The 18,136-nt window shown below is 42.7% G+C and overlaps 3 protein-coding genes across 4 annotated transcripts; 1 reads left to right on the plus strand and 2 right to left on the minus strand.

Moving 5' to 3' along the window:
- Positions 1-695: 695 nt before the first annotated feature.
- On the minus strand, positions 696-2,545 carry TRIAP1 (TP53 regulated inhibitor of apoptosis 1). Its single transcript, XM_016127217.2, has 2 exons — positions 2,365-2,545; positions 696-1,676 (listed from the first exon to the last, which is right to left on the minus strand). The coding sequence occupies exons 1-2, from the start codon at positions 2,542-2,544 to the stop codon at positions 1,593-1,595; spliced, it is 264 nt and encodes an 87-aa protein (XP_015982703.1). The 5' UTR covers position 2,545; the 3' UTR covers positions 696-1,592.
- Positions 2,546-2,553: 8 nt separating this feature from the next.
- GATC (glutamyl-tRNA amidotransferase subunit C) lies at positions 2,554-10,421 on the plus strand. Of its 2 annotated transcripts, XM_016127210.2 has the most exons (4): positions 2,554-2,688; positions 2,811-2,983; positions 7,805-7,908; positions 9,509-10,421. In XM_016127210.2, the coding sequence occupies exons 1-4, from the start codon at positions 2,608-2,610 to the stop codon at positions 9,538-9,540; spliced, it is 390 nt and encodes a 129-aa protein (XP_015982696.2). In that variant the 5' UTR covers positions 2,554-2,607; the 3' UTR covers positions 9,541-10,421. The 2 variants fall into 2 exon arrangements, with proteins under 2 accessions (XP_015982696.2, XP_015982695.2); XM_016127209.2 differs by lacking the exon at positions 9,509-10,421 and having other exon boundaries at positions 7,805-8,221.
- A 133-nt stretch (positions 10,422-10,554) lies between these two features.
- Positions 10,555-17,438, minus strand: SRSF9 (serine and arginine rich splicing factor 9). The gene is made up of 4 exons (XM_016127208.2): positions 17,117-17,438; positions 14,625-14,785; positions 12,958-13,130; positions 10,555-11,438 (listed from the first exon to the last, which is right to left on the minus strand). Exons 1-4 carry the CDS (start codon positions 17,302-17,304, stop codon positions 11,295-11,297), a joined length of 666 nt encoding a protein of 221 aa, XP_015982694.1. The 5' UTR covers positions 17,305-17,438; the 3' UTR covers positions 10,555-11,294.
- Positions 17,439-18,136: the final 698 nt, after the last annotated feature.

Below are 18,136 nucleotides of genomic sequence, written 5' to 3' on the forward strand. Positions count from 1 at the left end.
TCAAGAAGCTACAAAGTTTTGGTGTTAGCACATGTAGTAAACTCGTACTGCAAAAGTCAGGCATATAGAAACACAGGGTGTGAAAAACATTTACAGTAAAGAAAAAAGGATCCCTACTAGCTTTGCCATTTTATGATCTAACCACAGCCTGCACTACCCTAGAGCTTTTGTGCTTGTGGCCAGTCCGAGTTCAGCTTGCTACCTGGCTTCCCTCAGCTGAGTTCCAAATATTCCTTGTAGAATAGACCTTAAACAGTCAAAATATAAATGCGGAATGTTTTGAAATGACATTAAGGACTGGTCACATTAAATGTAAAGTGGAGAGAAGATAACAGAATTTAGGCCTTATGTAAATCAAGTTTCATACTATCTTTGGGCACATATAGTAAATTGCACCAAATTAACTCAAGATATGCAGTAATGATAACTACATGACATTCTAGAGTATGTAAGTACTCACCTGATTCTTTTTGTTGTTATATAAACATTTAAAGGTATCTGTGTAGCCTACTGTAGAAATTTTAGAAGCCAGTGAGGTTTTTTATTGTTATACCATATTGCCTTGCTTAGATAAATCTTCACTTTTTCACCTTTAAATTATAAAACAGAAAACTCTCCCCAGTGTGTGTGTGTATGGGATATGTGGGGTAACAGGGAATAGTTGTTTTATAAAGTAGAGTTCCAGGGGCAAATGATTCTAGAAACTAAATGTTACAATTTATTCCATCTTCATGATTACAGACATTACAGGACAAGGTAGGTAAACAAGGCAAATAAAGCAAGCTCTTTTGCTCTCCCCATTTAACTAGATACAGCATTTTGATGATATACAGGTTGACTTAATTCATTGACTTGGGTTGAAAGCTGGCAACAGCAAATCTTTGCAATTTAGGATCTTCTTCCAAAGCATACTCCAAGGATCTTAATTACTGAAATACACTGTAAGCTCCGAAATAGTGTTCACTCTTAACGTTCTTGAAGCTTTCACGTCTTAATCTGAGATCTGACACCTCTTGTTAAGGCAAGGAACTGTCTGTTAAAGGCTTCCTATTAGCTAACCCAGTCCACCAGCAATCTTAACACTTAAGTTACTATATAAAAATAAAAATATGCTCCCAAACGTTGATTGAAATTTGTTCTGGGATCCCTCTTCAGAGCATTATTAGCTCCCTGAGAGAAAAGAGGTCCTAACCAATTGCTTCCATGAACAATGACCCTAGTACAGTATACCTAATGTCCTTTGCAGCATAACTCAAGAGGTCGGGCAACTCTGATCATCCTGACAGGTTTATCAGTATTCACACACAAGGTATATTTAAAGCTGATCCCAGACGAAGTCTTGCAACCATAATCCCAAGAAATTAAGTTGTAGCACATTAAGTTCCTGCAAGATGCCAGAGCAAGTGAGAAATCATCCCAAAGAGTGATGTTCATCTTTTACAAGTGGAAGGAAAACATCAAGGAGGAGGAACTAAAACAACTCTCCCCTAAACTCCTCATTAAATCAATGGCTATCTTCACACCTTAATTGACAAAATGCAGAGTGTTCAATTCCCTGTTTGAGGAGTCCATTTTCAAGGTGACTGTGAAGGTCAAGAAGAGCTTTCAGGTTTTTCTTTGCCATGGCCCATGAACTCCAGTCCTTCAATGGGAATCTCCTTCTCCTTTATTGCTTTCTGATAGGAGAAAACACATTATAAAGGTCAATATGAAGCTTACTAGCTTTGTGACTTTGAGCCTCATTTTTCCAGTCTGCAAATGGGATAAAGACAGTAACAAATGTTATTACCCTAAGGATGTTTTAAATTAACTACTTTGGAGAGTGTCTTGCCCAGTGCTGTTGTTACATTTCAAAGTAGTTACACATTAATTGCGCTGGAATGAAAACTTCCCAGCTGGTCGAGAGAGAAAACAGGTCAACCAAGGGATTATAACAACAAAATGAAACCCTCTAAAATACCTAAAAGGCCAGAGGCTAGCACCCAGCCTCACCCCAGAACAACAGTGGGAAAGTGCACCACCGCTACAACTTGATTCTAGCAAACTTGGCCTATTTCAGGGCGTGAGTGTTCCATTTTTAAAATACAAAGAACTACGCCCACTTTGCAAGTTCGAGATGAGCATCAAGCGAACCAAAAAAGTGTTAGTGCGCCCTCTAAAAAGTAAAACACTACAAAAATATTTGTCATTTGGAGAAACACCAGGCGGCCTTGGTGATGACGGCAGGGGACAAGAATGCCACTTGGCCTCACTGAGGCTTTTTTTCACCCTCCCCGTCCCAACCCCCGCAAGATACGAGGCGTGTGTTGCGGGACACAGCAGAGAGTGCGGGGCCTGGAGGTAGCAGCGAGGGTCGCAGCTCACCTGAACGCACTGCTGGTAGCGCTTGAAGAGGTCGGTGCACGGATCCCCAGAGCTGTCCCCCTTGAGGAACTTCTCGGCGAACCAGCGATTGAAGCACTGGTCATACTCACGCTTCATGTCGGTGCATCCCTCCCCTACGCTGTTCATGGCGGCGGCACTGGCGGCGCACTCTGATGTCATCACTCTTAGGCGCGTCGCTCGGCTTTATACGAGGGCTCGCTACGGCGGCTGGGAAGAGGACACATGTGGGCGCGGGCTGTGTGGCTAGGCCTGCGGGCCTCTGTGGGCGGGCGCCGGGGCTTCACCTCCCAGGCAGGTCCTCAGGTAAAGGCCGGGGAAGGAGAGGGGTGGGGCGCGGCGGGGGGCGGTCTGAGCCGGTGGCGAAGCGGACCAGGCTCCACCTGTGACCCGAAACCTCCGTCTCATTCCCCCGCTCCCCCTCCTAGAGAAGTGGTCGGATCACCGCCGAGGTTATCGAGCACCTGGAGCGTCTAGCGCTTGTGAACTTCGGCAGCCAAGAGGCCGTGGCGAGTTTGGAGAAAGCCATCGCCTTTGCCGACCGGCTGCGCGCCGTGGACACGGACGGGGTGGAGCCCATGGACTCAGTATTGGAGGACAGGTAAACTCGGCCGCGGCCCCCAACCCTTGACTGGCGCCTTCGCGGCCATTTAAGATAGTGTCTCATTTCGGAGAGAGAGAGGGAGAGAGAGAGACAGACAGACAGAGAGAGACAGAGAGAGACAGAGAGAGCGAGCGAGCCTTAGGCGAGATGCAGGAACTTGCCCACGGTCACCCCGCAGGTGAGTGGTTTTATTCTTTCTCCTTGTTCATTTTGGAACCTCTCCCGTTTAAAATCCTCGAAGCCCGCCAGTTTAGGAACAAAATCCGAACTACTTGGTATTCATCACCTTCTGAGGCTCTTCTTAACAGAGCCCCTGCCCCATGCCCCCCGGACATACCCTTCTATTCAGTCCAGCCACATCGGCTTCCTTATTGTTTCTCCAACATGCCAAATTTGTTTCTTCTATAAGGTCTTTGCAGTAGCTTCTCTCTTTTTCTTGGACAGTCTGCTCTTTGGCTCATCTCCAAGAATCTCTCCAGACCACTCCCAATCCCCCCTCCCCTTCCATTCACTAACTTCTTATCCTATTGGTTTTCTAATAATTTTATTTTTCTCGATTTGTCATGTCTCATTAGAATGTGAGGTCATGTCTGACTTGCTTACTGTTGGATTCCTGTCTCAAAATTTTAAATGTATTTTCTGACATAGTGGTTCCCTATGGAAATATTTGTTAAAGTACATAAAGATGTATGTATAAGTGTCCATGGTATGCAAATCTGTTCGTAATACAAAAACAAAAACCACCCAGAGACAACCTAAGTGTCCTTCATGGCTAAATACTTCATCATATAATGGAATATTCAGCAGTTGTTAAAACTAATGAAACAATGAACTATGTATACTGGTATGGAAAGGTCTGCAAGATATACTTAATAAAAAAGGCAAAGTTCAGAACATTCTGTATTATCGATGCTTTAAGTGTAATCTATTTTATATACTCTGGTGTATGCATTAAGTTTTGTTTTGTTCCCTGAGAAGGCAAGAAACTTAGAAAAAAGTGGGAATGCAGAGGGGAGTTCTGATTTTTCATTTTATATCAAGGGCCAAGAACACAAATACCTAAAGGGGCAGAATAATAACACAAGTAATAGTGTAGTGTAATGCAATAGGGAGGGGCGAGTCTAACAAACTAGCTGGTGAATACTAAGAGTATTCTACCCACCTCTACCAATTGTTACTAAATCACTGCATTTTCAAATAAAATCCTCTTTTTTGAAAAGCAGACTTTTTTTGCTGTTTGGGACCACAGCTTTTTAATTAGGATTGGTATGTAGCTCATAAAGATAGGACAATCTACAACTCTGTCCTAGCTTTTCCTGATGGAATTAAAAAACAAAACTAGTACAAGTGGGAGCAAAAAAGGTTAGCTGCTATTAGCGCCAATAGAGCCAGACCTATCTGTAATCATAACCTTTGTGTAAAGTGCTTGCTAGCCTCCCATTCTCCGCTTGTCTTTGATTCCGAAATCAGATCCTTTGTGTCATCATCTGATGGTCAGGTCTAGAGAGGTTAACCAATTTTCCCAAAGTTTCAAGCATTTAAAAACAAATCTGATGTCATTCTCCTACCCAAACCCTTCAGGTGGCTTTCCAGTGCTCTTTAGGATAAAGACAAAAGCTTCACCATAACCTTCAGGCATCATTTAATCTAGGCCTTGACCACCTCTCCAACAGTGTTGTAACTTGCTGTAACTTTCAATTCCTGAGGGTCTCCATTCATTTTTCTTCTTAGCCCTCGCCTTTACTTGCACTTCATCCCATCCACTCTTTTCTGCCTACTTAATCTCCTCTTAAAATTTCAAATGCCACTTCTTCAAGGAAGCTTTCATTCTTCTCTATTGAATCAGGTTCCTTTCAGGACCTGTGGCTCTCTCCTGATATTCAGTAGAGCTATAATTTTACACAACTATTTGAATGATATTTGATTCTCTGCCCCTCTCTTCCACCTCATCCATGTTCCAGGGAGCATGTCTGTTATTGCTCATGTTCTCAGTATCTAGCACTGAGTAGACATCAAGTAAATGTTTATTGACTGTTCTTTATTAATATCTTTGGGAAAGTACGGAATAGAAGCACAAAGAGTCAGAATTTCCTAAGTCATATAGAGGATAACTAAATAAATGCAACATATTGACACACCTAAAGAGAGCTCATCAGTTCAGGGAAGTGTCTGTGAAAAAGATGAGGGATCTGGATTTGGTAGCTGGAATAGTGACTTGGTATTCAGTGATTTGCAATCTTATCATAAATTTGGAGACCAGTCTGGTTAATGATTACATTTTAGAGATGTGACATTTGTAGGATTTCACATTTTGCACATACTGCTTTACTGACAGAACCCAGTTAAGATATGTTAAATGCTTTTAGGTGATAGCCACACTCACTGTAAAAGCCCTGACTGGCTAATAGAAATCCCCTTGGCACATCAAACTAGAAAATTAGGAGGGAAGACACTTGTAGATGATGGAAATAGAGTGGTGCCCAGAGAAATGACTCCTGGCAACCTGACACCAGGGAAGGAGCAGAAACTAAAGCAGCAGCAGAACTGTCCCATTGGTCAGTCCAAGAGCCACAGAGGCACTTCTTCCCCCATGTTACTATATTGCTTTCCATTAAATGCTTCTTATTTACATTTCCCACAATTACTGGTTTAAACGCCTGTCTATGAGCTTTAGAGGGCAGGGATTTCTAGTTCACAGTTGAAGCCTTTTTCAACCAAGGTTTTTCATCTGAACCAGAACACAGACAGATCCAAGTGACTCTTCAATTCTCCCAAGGGTAGTTCATAATTTATATTAGCCCAGATACATAGAAGTTGACTTATTATGAAAATGAATGTCACAGTATTTGGGCTAAATTCTCTTGTGTAACCCAGGCCAAGAAAGGTGGTGAGGCAGGTATTTAGTCAATCGTTATTGACACACCTAAACAGCTCATCAGTTCTTGTTGGGTGTTTCATGCATGATTCTGAGGTCAAGAAAAGTTAAGCAACTTGCCACATCAAGGGTCAGCTTGGTGTACCACCATCAGAGACCCTGGGTTCAGAAGCCTGTAATTACAAAAATAGGGAGGTGTGGATTTATTCTAGAAACTTCATCATAAACAGTAATTAGGTGGAAATGTGAGATATTTGAAAGGGTGAGCTGTTTTTCTGGCAATGTCACTTACATAGGAAACCCGATTCCAGAGTAAGTCAATTGCCATTAGGTCAACTGTTGGGAAGCAGTAGCTTTTAACTACCTGTTGGCGGTAGTAGAGTCTTTGTCAAATCTCCAAGCACCCAGGAACAATTAGTCTCTGGTCTTTAAGGACTAGGCAGTTTAAGTGCCCTTATAACTCTGAGGACTGAGGTGTACTTGGGGTGCACTTTCTGAAAGGAGCAGGTACTATTCAGTACCCACCTTTTATTGATACATGAATGCAGCCTACATTATTAGATCTTTCGTAAGGTCATTTCATTTAGTCTCCCCAGCAACTCTAGAAGCATTCTACAAATAAGGAGACCCATAAGTAATTTGCACACATGCCACGTGAAGGTGGTTGTGGTGAAAAAAACACTCATCACTAGGTGTGAATTCAGTTGTGATTGAGGATCCCAAGCTCTTCGCCATTTTGTTATACTGCCCAACAGAAATATAAACTCCAGAAAGTCCAAGGGTCACCTTTATGGATGATTTTTATTTTTGTTCTCCAAGTTTTCTTAAATGAACGCATAATCGTTGTATGGTTAACAAAAAATCACAACTTATACAACCTTCACTTTTTTAGCAAGAAATTTAAGGTCTGGAAAGATCACACTTGTTCAAGGCCACACATGTAAGGTAGTACCAGATCCTAGAATGAACTCCAGCTCTCCAGACTTCATATTGTAAGTGTTTATTGTGTCAAGTTTTAGGCTGGGTGCTACAGAAGAAACAACTGGCCCTTCCCTCCCAGATGTTCATGTCACATCTCTTTGTCCCATTAGGTTTGGCTCAAAGCAGAAGATCTTGGCTGCTCCTCTATCAGTGACTGAACATTTATTTTTGAGTCCAAGTATCTGAAAGCAGGCTCAGACCTCCTGTCATGAACTTTTAAACCTTGGAATAGTAACGCCTCATAGATATATTCAGCTCCTATTTCATTTCACTAGTTTGCCAACTGGACAAATGAAGCCACTTTAATGAAGCCACTAAGCATAGAGGTACATCTTGCCAGGAGAGGCACTTTTATCTCCACAAAGGTGGCTGCAGTTAAAAAGGCACTCAGAGTACCAGAACTGGGCTCAAGTCCCAGTCCTGTCACTTAGGAGCTAGCACCTTTAAGTCACTTATAACCACTCTTGAACAAGTTACCTGCCAGTAAGTCCATTTCCCATCCCCCAATCTAGCTTTTTTTTTTTTTTTTTTTTAGCCCATTGTTTGGCAGTGACATCACCTATTCTGAGTACTTATTCCTCACCCAGCTGGGTCAGGTGCCCTTTCTACTCCCTTGACAAATTGTACTTAATCTGTTAAGAGTTAACTCATTGTACTATAGTTGCTTTTAATTACCTATTTCCACCAAAAGCAGCTTACCCATAGTAACCATCCAAATATATTAAATGTATCGATCCTCAGAAATAATGACCACTTACCTCAGAGGGTTGTTGGGAGATTCTATAAACTATAAGTTGTCCTTTTCCTTTAGGCTACTGTTGACCATAGTTTCTCCACCTTTCAGCAGTGACCATAACTCAAGAATATGCTGCTCCCTTGTTTTCCCAATTCTTGACCCTCTCCACCCGTTCCCTATAAGCCCTGTTCTCTGAGAAGGTAACCTTAAGCCTCTGGTTTTGTAGATGTCTATACCTGAGATCCGACAATGTGGTAGAAGGCAACTGTGCTGAAGAACTACTACAGAACTCCTGTCGAGTTGTGGAGGAGTATTTTGTGGCCCCCCCAGGTATGTGTTGCCCAAAGTGGTTGAACAGATTGTCCCACAGTGAACTGAGAATGTAGTAGGAACTGTGAGGCCCAAACTTGCTATGTGAAAGCACTTTAAAAAGCATAAAGTGGGAATTGGGTGAAGGTGGTGAAGACGCACTTCCACTTATAAGTAAGTTCTGGGAATGTGATGACTAGTTAACAATACTGTACGGTATATCTGAAGGCTGCTAAGAGATCTTAAAAGTTCTCACCACAAGGGAAATAACTAAGTATGTGAGATAATGAATGTTAACTGGTATTACTGTAATTTTGATATATATACCCACATATATATATACACATATATATATATCTCCATTATGTTATACACCTTAAACTTATACAGTGTTATATGTTAATTTTATCAAAACTGGAAATGAAAAAATATTTATTAACAATTTTTAAAAAGTATGAAGTGCATATAGGTGGCATTAAGGTGGCAGTAGAGTCCAGGAGTCATGCTCACCTTTAGGGGCCAGTTAGTGACAGGAATGAGCAAAACAGAACTGGGGCGGGAAGCGGTATGTACAGTGGCAAATCTGGAACTCCAGCTTTGCCAGAAGTGGCAGCTGGCATTTGCTATTCTCATTCAGTGCCAGACAGGAAGGTGAGCCTAGTTTTCCAGAGAACCTGGATGTCTGGCATTTTATGTAATATTTCCCAAATTTTAAGGATTGGCAACTAATTCAAAATTTAAAAAAAATAAAGACCATGCAAAGAAAACATACCTGCAAGCCAGATGCATCCTGCGAGCCATCAGTTTGCAACCCCTGGTGTGGAGATTTGCATCTTTAAACCTCATTGCAACTATTTTAAATGGAAGCTTTAAAATAACTTTGGACCAATCATAAAATCCAGAACTTTGGGTGGGTTGAACTTTTTCATCTCATCTGCAGATAGGTGGGTGTTCAGAGCTTCTGCACCCCTCTTGATATTTGGGAATGGGAGTAGCCTAAGCACTCACGGAGACAGATTTCCAAGTGCCAACTTCAAGTTCAGGAGAGCCCTTCAGAGAAGAACCATTTGGAGCAGTCTCCAGAGACAAACATCAGCCCTCCAACTCAGTTCTTCCTTTCTTTGACCAAAACCAACCAGTTAAAGGAAAGCTGATTGAAGCAAGGATGGGAAGGAAAGCTAAAAAATTTGTGAACTCAACTTATAACCATGTCTCTGATTCACTAAACCACCTCAGTTAGATTTTATAGTCTGTCTCAGAGTCTGATGTCAATGTTTCAGCAGACATACTCACTGATCACATTCTATTTCTAAATAGAACCTCATGTCAGACTTTGCTTATGGGACAAGGTGAGTTCACAGTCATAGTCTTTCCTTCCACTCCTATATGCATATAAATGGCAAATTAACCTGTTTTGGCTCCCTATTGAAAAGGTGCATTAATTAAGCTTCACTTATAACTGATTCTTTCAGATACTCAAAAAACAGAATAGTAGCTACACTTATTTCCATTGCTTATTTTCCACAACAAACTAAGTGATGTTAAGCTCAGTAGCCAGTTGGGAAGCAGACTCAGCTATAACATTTTTTTTTTTTTTTTTTTTGTTATTGTTTTCAAACAGGTAATATCTCTTTGCCAAAGCTGGATAAATAAAAGTCCTTCTCACATGGCTGAGTAGCTATTCTGGGAAAGGGGTACCCCATGAACACATGGAAGCACGATAACTATTTTTGTTATTATGAACACTGTTTCTACTTCCTTCAGTAATCTGAAAAAAAAAAAATTGTTGGTTAAGTATTTTTTTCAGTAACTAACTCTTCCGAAGACAGAATTGAGAAAGATCTAGCCAAAACAAGGCAGTGATTCCCGATGCTAATAGAAATAAAAGGTACTGTCAATTTCCAAGGAAATGGATCAAGTATTTACTCACAGGCTGTTTAGTTCAGAAGGCATTATCTCCCTTTTTCTCCTCCCAAAAAGACTCTACCAAACTGGACTTAAGTGAATTTTTCTATTTAGACATTGCAGCTGATCAATACATGATAGCTTTTTAGTTGCTGTTTCCATTGACCTAATCAGCCTTTTATCTTTACTGAACTCACCTGAATTTGTCCCTGGGTACCCACTTCATTCTGAACAGAGGACTAACTTTCTACTAAAGTCTGAAGAGTATTCAAAGTAGACCACAGCTTGGGAACTCTTAACCTAGAACCATCTACCATCTCACAAAGCGATTATATGCAAAAGGGATACATTAGCCACACCTATAGTTTCTCTTTCCGAAAAGAACCTATCATAAAAGCAGTCCTGGGATAGCTAACAATATTTATTATATGTTTAAAAATATGCTAACAGGGGAGGTCTTATGTTAAATGTTCTTACCACATAAAGGAGGAGAGATGGGATGGGTATGTTTAAGGCCTTGATGGTTTCATGGATGTACACTTAACACCAAACTCATTGAGCTGTATACATTAAATAACTATAGCTTTTTACATGTCAACCATAATTCAATAAAGTGGTTTGAAAAAATAGCCCCCGGCAAAGTAGAGTCTCCCCATGATTATTGAATTGAGAGGAATCCTAGATGGTGGGGGTTTTTGTTTTTTTTTTAAAAAAAAGCTCAGTTACCAAAGATAAATGAGACAGACTTAGAAGTAAAAGTGATAGAATCAGAACTTAAGAGATTTTTTTTATTCTAACCAAACTGCCAAAATTGGTTTGGGCTAAGAATTTCCCAGTCATCTTTATGCTGCTGCCCACTTACAGAAATCCTTTTATCCTTCCTATTCCCTTCCCCTACCTGCAATGCTCACTTTCCCATTAAAGCAGCTTAATTTACAAGGTTGGTCTTAAACTATAAGCGAACCCTGAACCTTCCCTTGGGATTGAAGTTCTACCACTATCAGAGCAAATACCTTTATCCCCCCAAAAAGTTATCCACTCCTGATCCTTACTAATCGGGTACAAGTTGCCACTACAACTCAATGATTTGTTCCAAATCGGTGTGCCTGTTTAGCGAAAACTATAAACTTAATCAAGGACGACCACACATGTCAATTACTAAACGTTTAAAATATATTTCTAAACAAAGTGGGCTGACTCAGTCACAGTAACTGCTGATCTCCATAGCAGAGTAACCCACAAGAACACAGCACTGATTTTTTTTTCCCATAATCAGGGGTGAAAAATATACAACTTGTTTCTGAACCAAAACCATAATTTCTGCAGTTGAAAATGTTTCACTGCTAATATGGCCCTAGTAGAAATTATGTAGTTTTATTTCCTTAAAAAAAAAATTTTAAAAAATTTACTAAGACACTAAGTCACCAATCTGGAATGTAAATTCTGAGCACAAAGCAGCTCAGTTCACCTAAAAAATAAAGAAAAAATTCCCATCACCTGTTTCAGTAGGGCCTTAAAGGAGAGAAGTAGTGTGGGGAACCCCTGCTTTGGTATGGAGAGTCACGGCCTCTTGACCCAGACCGAGACCGTGAGTAGCCATAGCTGGTGCTTCTCTCTGGATAAACGTGGATGTAGGAAGTTTCACCCTGAAATTCGAAAAGAATAAAGGAAAAAATAAGACCCTAGAGAATAAAGCATACTAACACCTAGCATGGCTGCCTAACAATAGTTAAGTACTGAGCACTAATTATTTGTCTGGCATAATATCATCATATCAACCGCTCACAATAATTCTTTGAGGTAGGTATTCTTACTACCCATTTCAAGAATGAGGAAAACTGAATACTATCATCTCTCCAAGGTGACGCAAATAATAAATGGCCACCTGACATATAGTAAATGCTCAAATACTAGCTACTAACATCTGAATTACTGCCACTGATCCCCCAGAATCTATGAACTGGAAAGAATCTCACAGGTCTTATGTATAGCTCAATCCCTTGCTACCTTGTATATGCAGCTTTTGATGGGCATCTATAGAAGGAGCTAACCTCCACCATCTCCTAGGTGTCAGGACTTGGGCTAGAAGCTAATAAGTTATTATTATAAGTTATCTTCATAATTTAGCTTCCTGGCAAGTCTTATTAGATAATGCCATTATTGTGACTTTTGCATATGGAGGAACCAGAGTTGAAAGTAACTTGGCTAAGCAGCAGGAGACATCTTCAGGCTGACCTGTCTCCAGGCCCTTTGCCCTCAGCTAGCATTCTCAGAAGATCTAAAGATGCTAAGATGAAAGAAGCCAGATGCTTTTTCCCGAGGTGAAGTCAGTAATTGCATTTACCCTGCAGCTCTGCTTTGCCATGTCACTGACCAGGTACTGTTTCGACTCCTAGGGATTATTCTGAGCAAAAGCATTAAGCCACACAGCCTCAAAGTCACAAAATTAAGGAATTATAATGAATCCTTAGAGAAAGAACAGGCCTAGAAATTCATGTCCCCAGACATCCCTAAACCCCATAGCAAGTCAGAACAGGATAACCAGAAAAAAAATAATGTCCAGTTGGTAGTCTAGTATCTGGTCTCATTGGTATCAAAGGGATAATCACCATTTGAATCATTCTGAGATATCCAAAGCAGCAGCCGCCTTCTTGAAATGAGGACATCGAGAACTAAGTCCCAAGGGTGAGGTGATCAACCACAAGAAAATGCCAAGGTGGCTCAGGTTTCTAAAAGGATCCTGTATTACTTTGGGAAAGAAAAGTGAAGTGACAACTCAGCCCCAATAGCAGTACCTAGAAGGGCAGAGATGATGAGGTTGGCTTATAGAGCCCAGACTAGACTCAGGGGAGAGACAGCCATTAATAATTAGGTTCACAGAGGGGGACACTGCAGATTAAGCCAGTTGTGAAAGAGGTGTTATCACAGAATAGCTCACCACATTGACAGACTGTATCAGTATTCTCTCTAGGTTAAAAATACTAAGACTGCAGACTTCTCTCTGTTCTGACCCTGCATGGCTTAGGCATGAAGAATTTCTTGGCTTTTTCCACTTAAGATAGATCTTTAATGGTACTATGAGGTCATAAAATAGCGAACACTTCTGCTAGGTCAGCTTCAGGTTGAGTGGTCTGGATATAAGCTCAGCAGAAGGTGGGGACCCACCTCATGAGAGCGGAATTTGGTGTCATCCAGCTTACGCAGGGCATATTCCATATCTTCTTTTCTGAGATACTCAACCATCCCCATTCCATCCTTCTGCACATCTGCATAACAGACATCCCCAGCTTCTCGCATGTGATCCTTCAGGTCCTGCCAGCTGCCTGATGGAGGAAGTCCTAGGCACATAAAAGAGGCCACATCCTTCAGCTGTGTTAATTGCCCTATTAAGGAAGGGCCAGCAATACCTAGGGTCCCATCTCCATCAATCACTACTTTTAAATCCTGGGGTCCCATAATCACAAAGACATGAAACCAGAGAAGAGCAGTAAAGTATGTGTGGTAAACTACCTTAAGAAGCTGGTCCTACGCTAATCTTCCAGAACAAGCCTTTCCAACTGAGCAAGAAGTCCATCTTATTATAGGTTTAGGATCTCTGAGAATGTATAGCTTCTTTCACTCTGTCCTTCATAATTAATGCCAAACTTCTAAGACTTTGAGTTCTAATTCTTCCCATTATGTAATTTATCAGTACAATGCTTTCTTGCCTGACTGGGTTCCCAGGACATGGGAATTTTGAAACCATCCAATAAAATGACCAAAGTGTAGGAGAAAGTAACAACACAAGAAATATAAAGTTTGGGTTTTTTTTGTAGGTGTGAATAACTGACAAACTAGACAAAGTACCTCTTAAAAGATCACCAATATTCTTCAACATAGTAGGGAAAAAGGTAAGATTCAGACGCTAAAACTAGTTGGGAGTCATACAACCCTACCTGATGTCATGAAAGGGAAATGTGCTCCTGCTCTCAAAGGCTGTGTTTACCGCTCACAGCTCAGGACTGCAGCCATTTCCTAATAGTTTTCTAAGCAGCATTTCAGAGCAGCATGGAGAGAAAAAAAGATATGTATGATATCCTGAAGGAGGGAATACAGTTCTGGGGTTAAAAAAATTATGAAGGGACACAAGAGAGGCAGATACTAACAGTATCACTCTTAAGCACCAATGAGAGTCTGGTGTGATTGTGTGACATTCACATCTAAAAAGGTGCCACACTCAATGCACTTCACTCCACCAGGGCCCTAACACACCCCTGCAATGTGCAAAAGGCCCCAGGTCTTTACCAGTGCATTAATATTTTGAAAGATACATAAGTCTGAGCTTAGCATTTCATCACTTGTCAACATCAGACAGTTCGTTCTACACTTTGTAATACAATCCCTAAGATGCCAAGTTGTTTTTGTTTTGTTTTACATAAGTCCAAAACCACCACAAAATCTGGCCTTTTTCAGGATCCATGGCTGGATAAATTGTTCAGATCTGGCTCCTGGAATATCTTCCTATCAAGTCCAATACCAGGGTACATTTCAAAAGAAAACATCTTTAGAATTCCGGCTCAAAGGGTTTTGCCATCATCTTCCCTTTAAACACTGGAAAACTTTATAACTTTATGAGAAGCAAGTTTATGTTCTACTAAGGCTGCACTACCAGTGCAATTCTCTTTGCAAGGTACCTGCCTCACTGGCAAGACAGGGGAGGGCTTCAGACTGTCAGTGTACATAGGCTATGGAAGAGAAAGCCCCACATCCCATGTAACAGCTAACATTTCTTGGAGGCTAGACTAGGCTAAGTATTTTACATGCATCATTTCATTCAGTTTGAAAGAACATACCTGAAACAAGAACTCGGAAATCAGATCTTCTTGTAGGAGGCCCATTCCTCCCACCACGGGGCCACCCACCCCGACCTCCGTAAGTCCTGGGGAACTCCACACGAAGCCGACACTGGCCATAATCGTAACCATTCCTTCCATAAATTGCATCTTCAGCATCTCTGCAAAGAAAAGTTTGGTATTAGTACTGCTCAGGGGGCTGGCTGACTGACTTCCCGGTGAGAGATGTGAGTAACAAGTATCAAACAAAAACCTAGAGTGAGAAAAAAAAAACCCCAGGACGTCGATGCACTACTGCTTTGGTTTGAAGACTTTTCATGATATTGGCATTAAACTTTACAGCTGTCACACACAGGGTTTTCTGGGTACAAGATGATAATGAATGAGTAAACATTACTTTTAAGAGGACTAATTCAGAAAAAAATTGTTGACAAATAACTAATTTTGCCAATAGAAGTGTTTCTCTAACTTTGGCGAGCAGTTTCTCAAAAATGCGCACCACACACTAGTCCTTTAATATTCTTACACAAGCCTAGTACCATCAAGTCTATAGAAAAAAAAAAACATTTAAAAAGAGGGCTCAAAAGATAAATGCAATTTAGTGTTTTGTAAGTAACAGAGAACTTTCAAGCATAAATTTTCAGCATGGTTTGGAGAAGTCAAAACCACTCTCTGAGTGCCATTTCGCCCAAAAAGGGAAAGTTACTTTTAGCCTTCCCTAGGGCTCTGGGAGAGTTAGGAACACCAACCTGAGTCTCCAGTATTGGATGGGAGAAAAGAATGAACTCAGAGCTTAGATGAACAAGCAGAGCTGAAGATACACTAATGAAGGTATCCTTCAGTTGTCTCAGGCACATAAATCACTTATTAAGAGTCTAGTCACAGGATTAAAAGTAACAAGAAGAACCACAACCACCACAACCACCACAACCCTGGCTGTATTTAGAATGCAGTGGGAAAGAGAGAACTGCTTGGGTTTAAAGGAGACTTCGCATACAAACTGACCTGAATTTAAATCATTCTTCTGCTACTTACTAGTAGCTGTCTCTGGATAAATATTTAAACAAGTTTTTACATCTCTAAATGTGAGTGATATGTCTATCTCACAGGGTTATTGGAAGGATTAAATAAGATACTATGTGTGCAGTGCTTTCCTTGAAACTTGGCAGTCAGTGATACTAAATGATAGCTTTTCTATTATTAAAGGAAAGAGGGAAGATTGTACAATGTAGCATATTGTTTCTAATATGTTTGTATTCTAAAAGGACAGAACAAGGGGTTCAGATCCTCCCCCTTAAGCCCTTACTAGCATTCCCTTTTATTAACTCTCTAAATACTCAGTTTCCTCATCTGTAAAATATGGTTATAGGTTGTCAGAAATGCTAAATAATACATAGAATGTTACGTGACATGTGGCAACTGCTCAAAAACCACACGGGAACTATTACTAATAGAAGTGCAGCCTTCTCCAGTTTAGGTGTGAAAATGCCTCCTTCCATTTTTGAGGCAAATGGCAATCAAAGCCTCAGGGTGCTTCCTGCCTTCCTATCCCCCAATGCACTCCTCTCCTCGCCCACACGACCACATGGACCCCATGGAGTAGGCAAGACACCTATGGTCAGTCCTAGAGCACGAACTGTCTCATCCCTGAGACAATGCTGGAACATTGAGCAGGCTCCTATTTACCCCAAGTGGAGTGACCAGTACAGTGCGGTAGCTTCTAAGAACCACGTCCGGCAGTGTTGAAAGTTCTTAGGTCTTTTCCGGGCCGTGGGCCGACAATGTTTGCAAAATCACAAGATCCCTCTGAGTTGGTATAGGGATCAAGAGCTTCCAAATCCTGAGGCCTTTAGCATCTAATGGTGCCTCCCTCATTAAAGGAGGAAAGTGAAATCAGAGACCCCTTCAGCCTGTTTTAGAAGTTTTTCCAAATCCTTGATGCTTTTAGAAGGAAGAGGTCCTGGCCTTGTGGGGCGAGGCGCGCGCGAATGAAGATCTGTTTCATCACAGAGAGCCCTCTACGACCTTCAAAGGCATCCACAGCCCCGCCGTCTGTGTCTCCTTAACGCGAGTTCGGACCGGGACGAGGGGTGGGGGGAGAAAGCGACTGGGCACTACTGGTCTTTACGTAGCTGGTTCAGGGCCCAATGTTCCCTAGTCCTGGGCTGCTTCCCCTTCAGGGTGCCTCTCCAACCGTGTGGGAGGGAATGGTCATTTGTACCATTCCTGAGGCCAGTCTGCACGGGCCTGTGTCCTCCAAAGGCCCAGCTTTTGTGATTGTAAGTAAAGTAAATAAATAATAATAATAGAGGAAGTGACGAGGGCGCAAAGGACGCCCCGGAGACTGCGGTGAGAGGCCTCAGCCTCCACTCGGGGGCGCCCTGAGGGGTCTGCGCTGAAGGGGGAGGGAGGCTCTAGAGGGGGAGGGGAAAAGGGAAGGCGGGGGCTCGGGGCCTCGGGCTGGCGGGCGGGTGGATGGAGCGGGGCCTCACCGGGGGTCCTCGAAACGCACGAAGGCGAAGGGCACGAGGCCGTGCCGGTTCTTGAGCTCGATCTCGCGGATGCGGCCGTACTTGTAGAACAGGTCCTCCAGGTCCTTCTCGCGCACGTCTGTCGGAAGGTTTCCCACGTAGATGCGCCCGTCGCCCTCGCCGCCGCGCTCGTCCGCCCAGCCCGACATTCGCACCGCCCGACGCCGCGGGCCCGCCGCAGCCCACGTCGCCGCCGCCGCCTCAGCCGGGGTCCCCCCGCAGCGTCCCCGCGGGCTCGGAGGCGCTCAGCCGCGCTGCATTGTGGGAACAGGGAGCGGAAGCGAAGGGTTCGGAGGAGCAAAAGGAATCCTCTTAAAGGGGACGCGGCTGCGAGGCCTGCGCGTGCGCGCAGGCCGGCACCCACTGAAGTGCCGGTGGGCCCCTGGGCGTTGAAACCGAGAACGCAGAGTCTGACGAATTGGGTTCAGTTCTCAAAAACAATTCATTCACCAGCTGCATGAATGTAGGCAAGTGACTGAGGCTCCCTGGGCCTCAAGTTTCTGCCTCTGTAGCGCTGCCTACCTCACAGGCGTTTGTGAGCACTCACTGAGTTGACGCGGGTAGCGCCCACCGTGGGCCCCACGGGCTATCACTCTGCATGCGGGGCCTCGGAGGGAGGGAGCCAGGCCCAGGCTGCAGGCTGACCTCGCTGCACCTGAACGAGCCCCGGACAACTAGGCTGGGTCGGGCTATCGCAGCCCTCCGCCGCAGGTCAGTAGCTCTCTGGGCCACCCTGTCCCCATTTTACAATGCTTAGAACTGAGAGTGTAACACGAATTAAGTTATAAGAGGTCTGAGATGGACTCTATAGCTTGGGTGTGAAGTTCGTCAGAGATAGATAGGGAGGGAGTAAAAGAATCTTAACAATCCCAACTATTATAGAGTGCTCCCTGAGATTTCTACTTTTAATCTTCACCAAAGATGAAGGGATTCCGATATTATAGATGAGAAAACTGAGGTCTGCTAGTGGGGTCAGGATTT

This window comes from Rousettus aegyptiacus, unplaced genomic scaffold (assembly GCF_014176215.1).
Source record: "Rousettus aegyptiacus isolate mRouAeg1 unplaced genomic scaffold, mRouAeg1.p scaffold_m13_p_5, whole genome shotgun sequence".
Taxonomy (NCBI): Eukaryota; Metazoa; Chordata; class Mammalia; order Chiroptera; family Pteropodidae; genus Rousettus; species Rousettus aegyptiacus.